At 35.0% G+C, this 16,859-nt stretch overlaps 3 protein-coding genes across 5 annotated transcripts; all 3 read left to right on the forward strand.

Annotated features, from left to right (window-relative positions):
• On the forward strand, positions 1–7,537 carry LOC132033519 (putative E3 ubiquitin-protein ligase XBAT35). Of its 2 annotated transcripts, XM_059423551.1 has the most exons (11): positions 1–183; positions 878–992; positions 2,251–2,331; positions 2,430–2,518; positions 2,636–2,727; positions 3,071–3,152; positions 3,979–4,081; positions 4,173–4,247; positions 5,479–5,564; positions 5,764–6,437; positions 7,270–7,537. In XM_059423551.1, the coding sequence occupies exons 1-10, from the start codon at positions 82–84 to the stop codon at positions 6,403–6,405; spliced, it is 1,467 nt and encodes a 488-aa protein (XP_059279534.1). In that variant the 5' UTR covers positions 1–81; the 3' UTR covers positions 6,406–6,437; positions 7,270–7,537. The 2 variants fall into 2 exon arrangements, with proteins under 2 accessions (XP_059279534.1, XP_059279584.1); XM_059423601.1 differs by lacking the exon at positions 4,173–4,247.
• Positions 7,538–9,161: 1,624 nt separating this feature from the next.
• Positions 9,162–12,598, forward strand: LOC132033642 (AMSH-like ubiquitin thioesterase 3). The gene is made up of 5 exons (XM_059423703.1): positions 9,162–9,707; positions 10,906–10,970; positions 11,061–11,136; positions 11,224–11,397; positions 12,117–12,598. Exons 1-5 carry the CDS (start codon positions 9,603–9,605, stop codon positions 12,483–12,485), a joined length of 789 nt encoding a protein of 262 aa, XP_059279686.1. The 5' UTR covers positions 9,162–9,602; the 3' UTR covers positions 12,486–12,598.
• A 717-nt stretch (positions 12,599–13,315) lies between these two features.
• LOC132068156 (putative E3 ubiquitin-protein ligase XBAT35) lies at positions 13,316–15,853 on the forward strand. 2 transcript variants are annotated; one of them, XM_059461650.1, is made up of 5 exons: positions 13,316–13,516; positions 14,355–14,470; positions 14,998–15,078; positions 15,401–15,489; positions 15,583–15,853. In XM_059461650.1, the coding sequence occupies exons 1-5, from the start codon at positions 13,416–13,418 to the stop codon at positions 15,682–15,684; spliced, it is 489 nt and encodes a 162-aa protein (XP_059317633.1). In that variant the 5' UTR covers positions 13,316–13,415; the 3' UTR covers positions 15,685–15,853. The 2 variants fall into 2 exon arrangements, with proteins under 2 accessions (XP_059317633.1, XP_059317641.1); XM_059461658.1 differs by having other exon boundaries at positions 13,317–13,517; positions 14,367–14,470.
• Positions 15,854–16,859: the final 1,006 nt, after the last annotated feature.

Below are 16,859 nucleotides of genomic sequence, written 5' to 3' on the forward strand. Positions count from 1 at the left end.
CCCTATTTCTCTTTCCTCAAAATATAAATTTCCCCAAAAGAAGGGGAAAAATAATTCCAATTTTGTTTTTTCAATTATCGGATGGGACAACAGCAATCTAAAGACGAGCTTTTGTATCAGCAAGTTAATTATGGTAATGTTCAAGGCATTAAATCTCTCCACAACGAAGGCGCTGGCCTTGAGGTATTATCAATTTTTTTTTTTTTTAAATTTTTGTTTGCATTAATACCCCCTCCGCTTCAATTTAAGTGTCTTAATTTGATTGGGCATAAAGTTGGGCATGTGTGCGTAGGATGTTTGAATTGTAAATTTGTTAAATATAGAAAGAGATACTCTTTTTTGGGATTCATCAAAAAGGAAAGTAAGACACTGAAATTGAGACGGAGGGAGTATGATTATTTTATTTTCTAATTTTGGAGATTTTTCATTTTTTTTTTTTGAATTTTAGGGAAAGATAAGTGGAAAAAATTGTGAATTTGATGAGATTGAATTGCTATAGTGATGAAAGACTGTGAATTTAGTTAATATCGATGGTTGACTGAAGTTTTTAAGTTTTTAAAAGCTGAATTATGGTTTTTGTTTTGATTGATTATAGATATCTCTGTTTTTCTGTTTTATTGTGGTAAAATTGTGAACTTGAAAGTATTTGTATGTTTATTATGAGTAAAAATATCAATGAATGAACTATGATTCAATCCAAACTAGTTGGGGGGTGCTGTATTAATTATCGGATATTTATCCGCTCTATTCAGGCTCTTTTCGGGTTTAGGCCCTAGTTATGCTTTGTGAAGCTTACATAGATAGTGTCTGTGCTTATAATGATTAAGAGTATTGCAGGAATTTGTGGTTATAATGTGTTAAAATGGCTTGATTTCAGTGGCTAGATAAGGAAGGGAAGACGCCGTTGATGGTGGCGTGCATGAATCCCGAGCTTTACAATGTTGCAAAAACTTTGATAGAATTGGGTGCAAATGTCAATGCTTACCGTCCAGGTAACGGTCTTCTCTGTTTCTGTATACTAAGATGGTCAATTGTGGTAGTGTGCTTGACCGGGAAAAGTTCTGTGTAATAATGGAGTGAGTTAAAAGAGAAAACTCATGGTGCTGATTGACAGGTATTTCATTTTTGTGTATGCAACTCGCGACATGAGTATTTCGACATGACATGTTAGACTTCATATTAAGTCACTTGATTCTTGCATCTGTTTTATGAGAAAATGATCGATGCTAATGGTTTTTGAGAATGATAATAGTATGATCGATTCTAATGCTAAGAAATGTGAATTGTTTTGTATAAGAGATACTTCTACATATTTTACATGCTTCGGTTTTTCATTCATCATAACATACTTCTCCCTTTCTCTTAAATAGGATATTTGTTCCTCTCCAAGCATACAAAGTAATGGTAGTTTTTATTTTATTTTAGTGGTGATATTATCTTTTCAGCTAGCTGTTTTTCCTGCTGACATTTTAATTTATTGTTTAGAAATTAGAACAACTTGTTTAACTGTGAAATAGTAACCCAATTTGGCATTTGCAAATACTAGCTTCTCCGTCAGTATTTGCAAATACTAAACTTCAGTATTTAAAATACTGGTGATATATTGAAAAACTTGTTTAAGAAGTTTCTCGAGTGAAGTAATGGTTTTCACTCACAAACCTTCTAACTTTTTCCGAGTGAAATCCATGTCCAAACACATCAACATCCAAATACACTTTTTAAACTTCAGTTTCAAATACTCTTATTTTCAACCCCAACCAATATTGTCCAAACGCCTATTAAGTATTCCAATTGCAAACTTCTTATGTTAATCTGTTGCTACTGAAAGTATATCATCTACTTAGAAGAAATGGATGGAGTAACATTTGGAATAAGCCAAATCAATCGCATATCAATATCTCTCAGAATGGACGGTGATTAATCTTTTCTTTTTTCTTTTAATTCAAGCAATTGTGCATTTGTTTAATCAAACATCGGTTATTACTAGTAAATTAAAATGCTTTGATTTTTCTCCAGCCTCTTCACCTAGATTCAGATGAAGTGTCCTGAATTTATCAGGATACTTGTATTGCATGTGTTTTAATTTTCCAAATTTATTTCGTCACAGCAAATAATGTGCATTCAGCTCTTATGTAGGAAACAATATTTGTATTTAATTATTTATATTATCAGTGCTGTATTTAATTATGTAGGAAAAAATATTTGGATATCTATTTGATCCTTCTTTAACACCTTTATGTACATCTTTAGGTCGTCATGCGGGGACTCCTCTACATCATGCAGCAAAAAGAGGTCTTGAGCAGATGGTTAAGTTACTCCTTTTACATGGAGGTATATCTACTCAAACTGGTATATTTATTGACTGATTCTTTTATGCTATCAGCCCCTTGTTGACTTGTTTGATTCTCTCCTATCTCATGTGTCTTTAGCAAATGCGTTGATAATGAATGATGACTGCCAAACTCCCCTTGATGTTGCCAGAAATAAAGGTTTCAGCAATGTTGTCCGTGCAATTGAGGTATATGTTCACACTTCAGTGTTATGTTTTTAATTCAACCCTTCAACTTATGAGAGGATTATGTTCTAATTCTTTTTATCATACAATGTCATCCTTCTTTTTCATGTATGTGTTTAGAGCCATATTTGCTTATTTTCTGGTTGGCTACGGGAACTTTACGGGCCTGGATTCCTTGAAGTATTGGCACCACAGTTTCTTAGCCGGAAAGTGTGAGTATAATGTTCAATTTATTTTCACTATAAAATTGTTTTAACCAGAGCCATTTGGAGGGTGTTTCTTTCAGACTTGATTAATGCATATTCACGTGATTATATTTACTGGAGATGGTATGGTGTGTGACTTCTTAGACTGGTCTCACACCATCGCGTATAATTTTTTCCCGTCCGTTGGCTTGTTATCCTACGTATTGCATCATTGTTGCATGGTGTTGATTTATATATCTTATTCCGCTGCTACCGATTCCTTTTACAGTTCAATAATTTGCTCTTGCCTTTTATTCAAGTTTTACCATTATTATCCAAATGGACTTACGACGATTCCTCATTTTTATAGCTGGGTGGTTGTCTTACCATGTGGTTCCCGTAATCTCAGAAAGCCTTTCAGGTTGGAGCTTGCTATATATTCAGCTGTCCAGGTAAGTTTAGCTTTCTAATCTTTCACAATGTATCAGTTGGGAACTTATGACTGTTAATTTTTTTTTATTTTTTTTTTAATGACTGGGAGCTTAACCTGTTTCTTGTTTGTCATAGACCTATACAGACAAAGCATATACTAGCGTACTATATCTAAATCTTAATTAATGACCATAGGTAATACTGCATTGACAAGCTAAATTCATATACTTAGTTCCTGGTGTTGAGCAATGAGTTGAATTCATATTTTTACCTCTTAGTCCTAGACCTGCATGGTTTCTTTGGAATGCCTCTCAAAAACTTAAGAAATTTATCATCTCTACTCATAAAAGCGTACTTTTGACAAACTACATCATTTGTGAAAGAACAAAATTTGATCATTTTCTTTGGGCGAAACTTTCAGGTGGGCTTGGCTCCTGGTGTTAAGCAATGAGCTAAATTCATATTTTTACCTCTTAGTCCTAGTCCTGGATGGTTTCTTTGGAATGCCTCTCAAAAACTTAAGAAAATTATTGTCTCTTCTCGTAAAAGTATGTTTTTGATAAACCATATCATTTGTGAAAGAACAAAATGTGATCATTATCTTTGGGCAAAACCTTCAGGTGGACTTGCTACGTTGCAAGTCTTTAGATTCTTTCTTTTGCTGGTAGATTACATTCTTCCCTATGGGTTCTTTTTGGTTAGAAAAGTCAAGATCCCATTGTTTTTCATATATTCGTTCCTGATTGCTGCTCATGTCATATGCTTTTCATATGGGACCAGGGAACGCAATATGTTTGTTGTTCTGAAAAGTCACTATTGACATATGTATTGCTATATCTTGACCAGGATGCTCAGCCCCGCACAATAGTTGCACTGTGGAAGGCCAATATGGAAGAGCCAAATTTCAGCCAGCCTGATTCAGCAGTTATCATATCCGATGTTTCAAACAGTAATTTCCTACGTTCTTTAACCAGAGTTCTTATAGCCTGCAATGAAATATTTCCATTTGAAGATGATTATTTGTTAATTTTCATGCATAGTCCCAAGGCGCTGGAGGCGAAGGCGAGGGATAACGCCCTCCCAAATGATAAGGAATAGACTCCAAGGAGCTAGGCGTAAGTACATTGTATTCTGATCGAGTTAATGTCCCCCAGAAGAATTGGGGTGACATAGTTCGTAACCAGGGGAAGGGCTATGCAATTTTATGAACTTTGAAAGTCACAATAAGGCAGTTCTATTACTTAAATGTACTGGTAACGTGTGCTCTGTCTATACATTTATACATTGGACCTATGTTGCTCGGACACTTCAAAAATGTCAATGGGTGCGTGTCAGATTCTCCAAAAGTAGTGTATTTTTGGAGAATCCGATACAAGTGCGGCATTGAAAGTGAAGAGTCTGCGCAACTTAGGATTGGACTGTGCAATGATTACTTAGCATTGGACTATGCAATGATTTGCTGAGAGCTTATCAAGTCAGTTAGAAGTTTTGCCAGCTGTTCTAATATATTGCTAAGATAGTTCTCTCCTAGCTGGTGCTTGACATTTAGGCATATCAAATCTTATTGGTCAAATCTACTCCGAATGTGTGAAATGATAATACTTTAGCATCTCATATGATAATACTTTACCGTCTCATTCTCATACTATTATTTACCAACTTAAGCATATGAGATCCGTTTTGCGTGTTGCTTATGCTATACCTTCACCTCAAGCTTAAAAACATTGTTCAAAAACTTGAGTCTTAACCAAAACCATTCTTTATGTTTATGGTAGGTCTATTTTCATTCTTTTAATATATAGACGAGCTCATATCATCCCTCAAGTTCCCTAAAGTTGAGCAAACTTGATCCAACTAGCGGAATGATACTTACTGGACCAAAGAACTAATGGTGAAACCATTTGCCAGTCACAAGAGCATGGTTTAGATAAAAGGCCATCCTGAGCCGTCTTCCCCAATTCCACCTCTTTTACTGTGGCACATGAGTGGCACGTGGTTTCATCATTACTTGTTAATTTTAAGGGTCAGTTGGGCCAAATGTGCTCAACTTTAGCAAACTTAACGAATGAATGGGTTCAGATGTATATTTCAAAGATGAAGATTGACCTACCCCAATCATAAGAGAAATAATTGGTTAAACACTCTCAGAAACTCCATCTGCTAGTTTAAAGATTTGAAATGATTGTTCCATGTTGTAGAAATGAATTTTATCTTTGGGGGTCCCAGGACACCGAATAATTATCTGTCCATCGCATGATTCCGTTGTTTAAGCCAAAGAACTCATAATTTAAATTATGCAACTTTATTACTGAATCACTTTCCCCACTTCCAAAATATCGATTGCAGAAGCAAGGATTAAACTTACAGCAGTCCAGGAGAGCGAAAAGCAGCAATTGCAGTCTTTCTGCAATGCATGCAAGGGAATTCCTCAGGTATATATATCATACATCCTTTCTCTTCAGAGCTAATTTGCAGTCATGTCTAGACCTAGTTGTTGCTTGCCAACTGATTACTAATTTATTATATTCAGTGATGATTACTAATTTATTATATTCAGTGGACACATAGAACTGTGCTTTTATTTTAGTCAATGTCTAGTTAAAAAACTTAGCTGCTGTATCACATTTTCAGGTCATGCATCCAGCATTTCCTTTCAGATCTCAAACCCCTGTGGTCCCTCCAACTGCTCCATCAACCACAGAGGATGTGGAATTAGCAATGGCGATTAATGCCTCTCTTCAGTCCGCTTCACAACAAAGACCAACTTTTCATGAGAATCACCCTGGATCAGCCAGTCATAGTGATAGCTCCTTTACAGGGGCTTCTTCCCAAAAAGCTAGCGGTACTGGCTGTCAAGTTGAGGAAGCCAGTTCAAGTGGCACTCAAGTGGAGCAAGTCCAGGCTTCGAGTGATACGTCTACTGTTGTCCAAGCAATGCCGGAGAATCCGGTTACTGCATCTGCCCCAACAGCACCTCCTCTTACGGATGACGTAATAGACAATGGGCCAATTCATTATCCATCGATCGACGCCAGCCCAGTTGACGTGTCTTCTCCGACTGTTCAGAACTCCGGAGCACACGAAAGCGATAATCCTGATGGCGCTTCTTCATCTTGTATAATATGCTTAGATGCTCCAGTGGAAGGAGCTTGCATCCCTTGTGGCCACATGGCTGGATGCATGTCTTGTTTGAATGAAATTAAGGGAAAGAAGTGGGGCTGCCCTGTCTGTCGTGCCAAGATAGATCAGGTGATAAGGCTATATGCTGTTTAACAGTTGAACCGCAAATGATTGAAGCATTAAATGTAAGCATTTCGGGAACCTCATGTCCTCTTATTTGCTTTTGTTTCACTAGATATAATAGCAAAGTAAATAAGACCAAGTTTTGGGGTATCCCAACTTTTGATTAATTGGCTCTTGTTTAAGTAGATCTTGGGTTCTGCTGTTAGTGTATAACATTTAAGAAAAGGGAGGAAAATGTGCTTGCTTTTGGGGAAAAAAATGTTTTTAGATCTACAGTTGTACACAGTACATTATAGAAGTTCTTGCTGTCATAATCAAAAGCATCTCAGGAATTATGACCAATTTTGGAACTGATAGGTGTTTCCACTATTCCGTTCAACTTTTATTTGTTCTCTTAGAACATCCCCCTTGCTTAGCACCTGCAGTTACATCCTTGTTGCCTGTTGACTGTCTCGAGAGTATAGGTTTTTAGCTATGTCAAGTGCTACCAGATGTTCTGATTTTGCTGTGATTCTATTTTGGAAAAATCTTTCTTTGCTTTGAGGAATGCCCGGTTTAACCAGAATCTTCTCGTTAGCTTTCTACTCAATCCAGAAACAAGATCGGACGTTATCCTGGTTCGTCTCCATTTTTGTGGTACACCAGAGGTGCAGCGTCCTTCCCGGTCCTCTCGTACTAGGGAAAGGTCCTCTCAATGCTCTAACGCCCACACCGGATATGGACCGAACTGTCTCACGACGTTCTGAACCCAGCATTTTCAATTTTTGATTAATGCACTGATTGAAAGACTTGATGGCTATGAATATGATTGTTGTGCATATGAGAATGTGGTAGAATCATATTACAAGATTTCTTACTAGCAGCTGACCATCTATGTTCTTTTTCATTTTGCAGGCATACGCAGAAGTTTTGCATTATTGGAAATTTCGAGTTTGTATACATATATATATATATATGCCTAGTTGTGTTTAAGATTTCTAAAGGAACCAAAATGCTACGGTTGTCTTCATGGTTTTTCTTCCTGGAAAGAATGTAAATTTCTTGTGCAGAGAAGTGAAACTGTTGCTGGGATTACAGATATATTGATAAAATCTGTGAATAATTTTTTATTTTTATTGGGACCTTTATGTGCAGCTTCAACTTGGTTATTGCGTTACTAGTATCCTGGTGATGTTTATTTTACTTCAGTTCAGTATAAATTGTCCGGTTATGTACTCCATTTTTTAAAACGGAAAAGGGCCAAATATACCCTTGTACTACCGGAAAAGGGCTAAATATACCCCTCGTTATACTTTGGGTTTAAAGATACCCTTACTGTTATACTTTGAGCACAAATATACCCCTCCACCGTTAAAGTTGACTAAGGTATAACCCAATGCCACATGGCATTAATATTTTATGAAATAAATACCATGTGGCATGCCACCTCATTAATTAAACCCAATTTTATACCCCACACCCCGACCCCGACCCCCACCCCCTCGTTCCATATCAATTTCACCATTACAGAAGTCTTTTAAACCCCTAATGTATGGATCATTATTTGTCCTAAAAGAAAACTGTAATTGGATTGCTTTCTTCTATTTTAACAGAGGGTACCTGAACCCCTCCCTCCAATTATTAATTCTGGAGCATCAGATGAACAAGGCATGACGATAAGTCTATTTACATTGGAATCTGGGATCGAACATATTGAAGCTTGCTAGAATACAACTGAAGGCGTTGTTGTGGATATCTCGACTCTTTCGCATAATTCTCCAAACCCATTTTTAGGACAAAAGGGTTCTACAGTTTAAGCCCCAATATTTTGCACAAATTTGTTCGAGGCATATAATTATCAGTTCTTGATCTTGGCATACTGTGTACAGCTGCACCTTGAAATTGATACGGAAGGAGGGGGTTTCTGAGAGGGTGGGGGGGGGGGGGGGGTGTTTAAAAATTGGATGTGATTAATGAGGTGGCATGCCACATGCTATTTGCTTCATTAAAATATTGATGTCATGTGGGAGTGGGTTACACATTAGTCAACTTTAACGGTGGAGGGGTATATTTGTGTTCAAAGATAACTAGGGTATATTTAGGCTGAGATAACGAAGATATTTGGCCCTTTTCCGTTTTTAAAATTTGTGTTGCATCCAACTACGGCGTTTTTTTTTTTTTTTTTTTTTTTTTTTGGGGTTGGGGTGGGGGGGGGGGGGGGGGGTGTAAGATTCCTCTTTGTAAAGGTGAATGTTTCTCATGGGGAATATATTTATGGAGAAATGTCGTAAATAATTATATAACATTACCATTCTCAAAAAAAAAAAAAAAAAAAAAAACGTTGTTTCTTATATCACGTTTCAGTTTATAGTTGGATACAAAGTAAGCATTGTTTGATACATTGATCTGTCGAGGTAGGGGCAAAGGTGGTGTAATGGTGATTTATGATGATGAATAAGGGTAAGAAGAATTAGAGCCCGTTTGGCCACAAGAATTATTCACTTTATTCTGGAAATTTTTTTCACTTTTTTCTGGAATCGCGTTTGGCCATGAAAATTTCAAATACAACTTGAAGTAATATTCTGGAATTCCAAAAATAAGAAAAACTTATTTTTTTTAAAATTTCATTTTTTTCACAACCAAAACATCTGCATTTTAACAAAAAATACAATTTTAAAAACTATGGCCAAACACAACTCCAACTCCAACTCTAAAATTTCAAAAAAAGTAATTTTTTTTTCTATAGCCAAACGCCTACTTATTATAAGACGCTACGATAGACACTCTCGTTTGGCGAGCGAACAAGTTATTATTTTGATTAGTTATACCGAGATTGTATCTCATGGGATAAACTCATCTCAAATTAATTCTATTTCCTTAGTAAAAATTAGTTGATGGCACAGGTTTCAAGAATCTTCGTACATTATTTCACTAGTTGGAAAAAAAAAAATTAGTTTCAACGGATTATTTTAGGACTATTCATCTAAACCTCTCTCAACCACTCTTTGTTGACTGTGTAAAGAGAAATACGAAGTATCCTCAAACCTATGGCTGTGTAATATAAATTATGTTTAGAAAAATGGAAAAAAAAAAAAAAAAAAAAAAAAAAGAGAAAGAATATGATCGTGCCACTCTTTTGGGCCGCCAAAAGTCAAAAGACTAGTTACATTTAATTCCATTCTTAGGAGTTGAGAAATTCCACAAAGTCAACTCACCGGAACTTCAAACTTGGAGTTTTTATCGGTGAAATGAGTTCGGGGATCAACATAGGAGAAGTAACTAGAAAGATCGAAGTTGATCATCGTATTCCTCTCAAGTTTTACTATAAGACTGCTGATAATCTTCTCAAAGAGGTCCCAATATCATTCTCTCTCTTTCATTTTTTTTGCATATCCAGAGCTCGAATCCGAGACCTCTTGTTAATGTTGCTAGGAATTTTATCCATCCCATCACGACTCTTGTTATGTCTGCATTAATATTTTTTTCTTTCTACTATATATACAGTACTTAAATGAATTGACCGTAATTGTCATGCAATGGTAGGATTTCTAATTCAGAATCCTCTGTCATGTCTGAGTACTTGCGAGCAAATTATGTATAATTGTATACTACTTGAGTTTACTTGGAGTCTTCATTTCTATTGTTGAAAATTGAGATGATCTTATTACCTGAAGGGAAAATTTGCAGTTTAATTGTATATTTGTATCATTTCCCTTCCCCCCCACCCCCCCTTTCCTTTTGATAGGTAAATTTGCAGTTTGTATCTTATCCCTTGCAACCCTCCCTATGCATGTGAATGTTGAACACAGAATCAAATTATATAGGCATGCATGAAACTATTTTGTTGCCTTCTGGTTTCATTTCCATGTTCTTATAATAGCTTCTGTTTGGGAAATGATAAGGAAAATGGTAGATGTGTGGGAGAATTAACAAAATGGATTGTCGCTACATTTCTTCCAAATTTATCTTATCAAAATACGTATACTCTAGACATAGAAGCAGGACAGATCCAAAATTTAAGCTTTATGATTTCAACCTTTAGGATTTTATTGTTGAGCCCATTATATTCTCAAAGTTATGTTTTTATATCTTTAAAAGTACTGGGTTCAGATAAATCTGGTTCTCCAAAGCTGCATCTCCCCCTGCATAGAAGCTCAAGAATTGGAGTAGAACTATATTGTACTACTAGTTAGCCACCAATTACTAACTGGACAAGGGTGACATAAAGAACTTTGACATTTTCTTGGACAAAAATGAAAGAAGCAAGTAAATCTTCTATTAAGTTTATACAAATTCAATTGTATAGTTAGATTCATGTGTAGTCTGATTTTGTCTATGCAAATAAATGGATGTTAGCACAATTTCTAGAGAGACAAAGGCATACTCTTTAGTTCTATCATTTTTGACAGGTGTTTACAAGATTACCTGCCTTAGTATATGGTGCTCTTTCAAATCAACCACTTAATAAGACTATGTTTACACACCACTGCTTAACTCTGAGTTGGTGAGCCAATTTTATTGAAGTTAAAGTTCTGTTTCATTTTCCTCTAGGCAAACACTTATCGGCAGGAGAACAAAATCATAGATCTGTACATTCTGCTTATCAGATACGCAGGGTAAACAAATATTTCCATGGTTATAACTTACTTGAGGCGTTTTAATGCCTATATATATATGTAATTTCTTAAATATTTCTGTGGTTCCAGTATTATATGTGAAACTATACCTTTCCACCGAGACTACAGTGCTTCAAATCATACAGGAAAGACATCTTACAAAAAGGTAATTAAGCAATATCTCTAAACTTGCACTTGTTTGGATTTTTATCCTCATGGATGTTAAATCATTAGTACTGTGATGTGATTTAAGAAATTACTGGACGTACTTCGTGAGCTGGAATGCTTAAGACCACAATTTGAACGAGAAATTAATAAAGTGAACAGAGAACATGCACTGAAGGAACAGATTCGGTTAAACAATGCATCATCGTCTAGACAGTCACCTCATAGTAGAATGGCTTCCTTATGGCCAGACAATAAGCAGGTAATGCATTGTGAAATTTTCTTCTTGAAACGTGTTGTTTATATTTTCATCCATGTCAGATGTATCCTATGTTGCTTGGACTCTCCAAAAATGTTGTCGCATCTGTGTTGGATCCTCAAAAAATGCACAGCATTTGGAGGATCCGCCACACTTCTAGCAATGTTTTTGAAGAGTTCGAGCAGCATAGGATGTATCCACTAAAACATAGTATGATTTATGTTATGTTGCTCGGACCATCCACGAATGTTGTTACACTCATATCGAATCCTTTGGAAGTACATAACTTTTGGATGATTCGACACACGCACTTGGCTGAAGAGTTCGAGCAACATAGGATGTATCCACTAAATCATTCTACAATTTATGATATGTTAACCCTCCAAAAATACTGCTGCACCCCGTCTCGGATCCTTAAAAAATACATAGCTTTTGGATGTTCCAAGACACACCTGCCCGTATTTATGAACAGTTCGAGCAGCATAGATTTTATCCACCAAAACATATAATTTATGCTATGTTGTCGGTCCCTCCAAAAATGTTGTTGCACCCATGTCGGATTCTTTGAAATGTGTAGCTTTTGGAGGGTCAGATACACTCCCAGCGATATTTTTCAAAGAGTTCGAGCAACTTCGGATTGTATCAATTCAGACATATCATTTATGCACAAAAATTGCTCATTGACTACCAATTGTTTCTTGTTTCTGCATAATTGTTTACAGACAAGGCATTCAAGACTGACACTAACTATTCCGCGCCCTGCTAACCCTGAAGTTGTACCTTCAGCACCACCAATTGAAAATTTGATCATAGATGATGATGCCCCATTGCAATCTGGTTCAGCTGAGTCTAGTTTTGTGGATTCATCTTCTTCAACAACGGAGAACTTATCGAAAAGACAAGACGAAGGAAGTTCTAATGCTGCTTCGTCCTGTATTATATGCTATGAAGCCCCAATAGAGGGGGCTTGTGTACCATGTGGACATATGGCTGGGTGCATGTCTTGTTTGAACGAGATTAAAGCCAAAAGCTGGGGATGCCCTGTCTGTCGCACTAAAATCGAGCTTGTTTTACGTTTATATGCTGTTTAACAAATGAAGAAGGATATAATGTTGGTGTAAATGTGTTTAGAATGACCACTTATTTGTGCTATACTTTGCTGTGTTCTGTAAATTATAAAGCAAAACAAATGTCAGTGTCCAAATTCTGATTGCCCCTCAGCTTGTTTCTATTTTGTTATGTCCCAATAGTGGCTAGTTGTATCAAGTTAATGTCCATGATATGCCTCATAGATTCAAGTTTCAACATCTGAATTTCTATCCCAGCATTTTTTTCTTGCTATTGTTGGTTTTTGCTGCAGCTTGATGTCATTTGTAAATAAAGATTGTGTAAGTTTCTGAGCCAAGTTGGCAACGTACTGTGGCAGAAATGTATTCTTCATGTCAGCTTCAGTGATATTTTTCTTGAGCAAATGTGCTTTTAGTTCTATAGGCAGATTTAACATAACAGTTGAGAAGTATGTTTATCGTTTAACTTTTCTTTTAATTTAATAGATTTTTAATTAATTAGTACTGTTTCCGTTAGTTAATTTATTTATACTTATTAGAAAGAGTGACCAGAAGAAACACAGCTAGCCACTGGAAAGTGCAAACGTATTAGTTCGTTTACTTCTTATCTTAAAAGTCAAAAACCTTTTCTTTCACCCAACAAAGCATAAGCACCAACTCTGCTACTCTATAAAAAGAAGAAACCTAATGAGAACGGTTTAATGCATTCGTCCACTCATTATCAATAGCTTAAGACTAGTCACGAGTTTATATCTTTTTCTTTTTGTGATTATAAACAAAATTGTTACGAAAGATCAAATTTATGCTATTGATTAGTATTATAAGAATATATGCAGTTAGGTACGTCCATATTCATCTCTTACTTCAATTATTATTTCTTCGAGCAAATCATTTAATTTTTCTCGTTATAAAAATTAAGGCAAGTATTTCGATTTTCTTGTCAAAGTTTATCAAATGAGGAGGCAGAATTGCTTAGAGGAGCGTTTGTATGAACAAGCAAGAGTTGGAAACGTCAAAGCCATCATAACCCTCCACCAACAAGGCGCTGGCCTTGAGGTATTATTATTCAAAATTATTCTTCTCAAAATTGCAGATTACATATATAATCTCAACCACTAATCATTTTGGTCTTGTTATCATTCACTCATTTTGCTTTTCAACCTCCTGTTGTGCTAATCCATCTATAGTATGTAACACACAGTAAAATATCTGTCCAGTTGATCTTTTGAATTCGCTTCAAGCTATCCCCAATTTTGAAGTCCTATATCATCCCTCCTTCAGGGCGGATGCATAGTTAAGGGTACATATTCAACTGAATCTTATAGCTTCGGTCAAAACCTTATATTTTGTCTTAAAAAATTTATGTCATATATATAAATTATTAATTTAAAACCGATTAAGTCAAAAGGCTAGACTCCCGAACTCATAAACTTCAAATCCTGGAGCCTATGATATCTCCTTCCTTTTTTAAATATACGTATGAGCTCTATATAGATTTATCTTATTTTATTTGTATGAATTGCTTTTCATTTTTCTAACTTTGGAATTTTACATTTTAAGTGGAAAACATGTGAAGTGGAGGACACTACTACAAGGAAACTAGTGTTAAAACATAATAATATAATTAAGTAGGATTAGAGTAAATAAAATTATGCTCTTTCTACGACTTAAGCATTTAGATATAGATGGTCACACACTTCAAGACTTAATAATTAGTAAAGTGTATTTAAGAGTTTATACTAGCTAAAGCGTGGTTTATTTGATTGATTATATTTCTCTGTGTGTGCGCATGGACGCATTTATGTTTGTCATTTGTGCCTATAAACGCATGTAAATTTTGACTATTTAGTATTGCAGGAATTTGTTTTTGGAAAGTGTAATGTGTTGATTTCTGTGGAATGATAGGGAAGGTAGGACAGCTTTAATTGTGGCGTGCATGAAACCCGAGCTCTACAATGTTGCGAGAACTTTGATACAGTTGGGTGCTAACGTCAACCATTACCGTCTAGGTAATGTTACATATAGTTATCTTTTAGATGATTTGACAGTCAAACTATTACATTATCAGTATAGAAATTTAACTTTTCATGGATATAATCGGGATGTTGGAGTATAAGGTGAATTCCTCAAAATATCATACGGACCAATTAAAAAGGATGAAAGAGGGAGACAAACTTAAAAGCACAACAGGAATTAATATTACGAAAGACTCCATTCTTACAAAACAACACTATATTACAAGGGGAGTTCATATAGGTGACAATGAGTTGTCTTCCTGGACTTAAACCTATAAATACTTTTACATCGACTATCAACTTAGTTATGTTTTCATAACATAAAAGTCATTTAAAATTATATAAAAGATCATGCGCCTAAAATAAAGTACTATATAACTAGGAGCATATATGAACCTAGACACTTCTTAAACATCCATACAATTAAGTTCACTATATTTCTAACACAATGATCTGCTACATCATATTATGGGTTTCTGTTTGATCATTTCTTTAACACCTCTATGTGCTTAATTGTTTAGGAAGAGGTGGGGGTACTCCTCTACATCATGCTGCAAGAAGAGATTTTGTGCCGACAGTTGAGTTACTTCTAGCACGTAGAGGTATATCTCTACTGAAACTATGGTACATACAATTCATTTAATGTTATCAAACCTTTGACTGAAGGAAAAGAAAATCTCATAAATTTCTTAATAATATCCACGATTTGCCATATTACATATTAGGTAGTAATACTCTTATTTAGTATACAAAATTTACTTTAGTTAGAAATTGAAAAACATATTTTTATCTAATTTCAAGTATAAATCTTATTTAGACATGAATAAGATTTGGCATCCGACTCTAACTTTGCAGTAGTCTTCCAATATTGACACATGCACTTTCTTCCTTCTTTTTGCATGTGTTAAATCTTAATCAATTAAGCAAATGCATTTAGAAGGAATGATGATGGCCAAACACCCCTAGATGTTGCTAGAAATAAAGGATACATCGATGTTGTTCGGGCAATTGAGGTACATATATATGATGTTCACCTTTCATTTGTAAGCTTCTCAAACTTTTTTTATGAAGATGTTTTAATTTTCATTTCTCACATTGTTGTTCAGGGCCATATTGACTACCAGCGTAGAAATGATAATTCATTTTATGTAATATGCTTAGGGGTTCTTCTTCTGGTCGTGCTTATTCGACTTATGAAATTAATCTGATTAGATGCTCCTGTTCAAGTGGTGTGGTATATATGTCTTGTTGGAAATAAAGTGTAGCTACTTTTATTTCCATATGTTGTTTGTCAAAATGAAGCTAAGATATCTGCATATGTAAATAGAGTTTAAGTAATATATACTGTTAGTATGAATAATATTTATACTATCGGTATCGGGTCATTTTTACCTATTATAGCAGGCAACATATCTTGTTTTTAAAATTTTAAATTTCATATTTAATATTTTTACACCATCAAGTCAACTTTACCTGTTATAACAGATAAATATCTTATTTTTAAAATATCAAACTCCATATTTTAAGGAGGCTTACTTGTAAATACTCTTTGGATATATAACGTGAAAGTAGAATGAACACTTACCTACTTTATTCTGTTCCTATAATTTTAAAATAAAATAAAAAAATATAAAAAAGAGACCCAATTCAGCTTCCTCGTTTTCAACATGTCTAAAAGTGGCATTCTTTGTATGTAAGTTCAATTATACACATAGACTTTTCTCTTAAATGAGTATTGTGTTAGGGTTTTGCCCTGATTTTCTTACCATGTTTGAATTTTACTTCTTTTTTTTTGAAGGAAAGTCAAAATATGACCGTAATTGCTTTACTTTTTCCTAAAGGAAAATATAAATCTCACATTTGAGTAACTCTTTTCTTGGAGGAAAAGTTTTGGACATCTATAAATTGAAGACCTTCTTCTCACAACTAGAGAACACACAATAGCATCTACAATATAATCATTTAGAGGGTTTTGCTTAAGGGAAGATTTATTTCTCAATAGTTTTAGAATATTTTTTTATATTAGTATTGTCATGTGTAGGTCAATTGACCAAACTCATATCATATAATAAAGTCTTTTTATAATTTTCCTTGTCGTTGGATTTATCGTCGTTGAAGATTTGCAATTGTTAGCTTCCGCATAACGCCCTATATTTCGATCTCAACACATTGAACACCTGGCAACGAATCTAAATCAATTTAACCAACAGAAAATAGGCAATAAAGAGACACTAATGCATCGGTTGATATAACACGTGTGGTAAAGTTTTGAACAAGTTGAAACGGCAGACTATGCATTATACCATTTCAAAGTTGAAATACTGTGTAAACCATTCCGAAAACAAATTATACTCTCTTCTTCACAATTTATGTGAACGTGTTT

The sequence above is a fragment of the Lycium ferocissimum genome, chromosome 1 (assembly GCF_029784015.1).
Source record: "Lycium ferocissimum isolate CSIRO_LF1 chromosome 1, AGI_CSIRO_Lferr_CH_V1, whole genome shotgun sequence".
In the NCBI taxonomy this organism is placed as follows: domain Eukaryota; kingdom Viridiplantae; phylum Streptophyta; class Magnoliopsida; order Solanales; family Solanaceae; genus Lycium; species Lycium ferocissimum.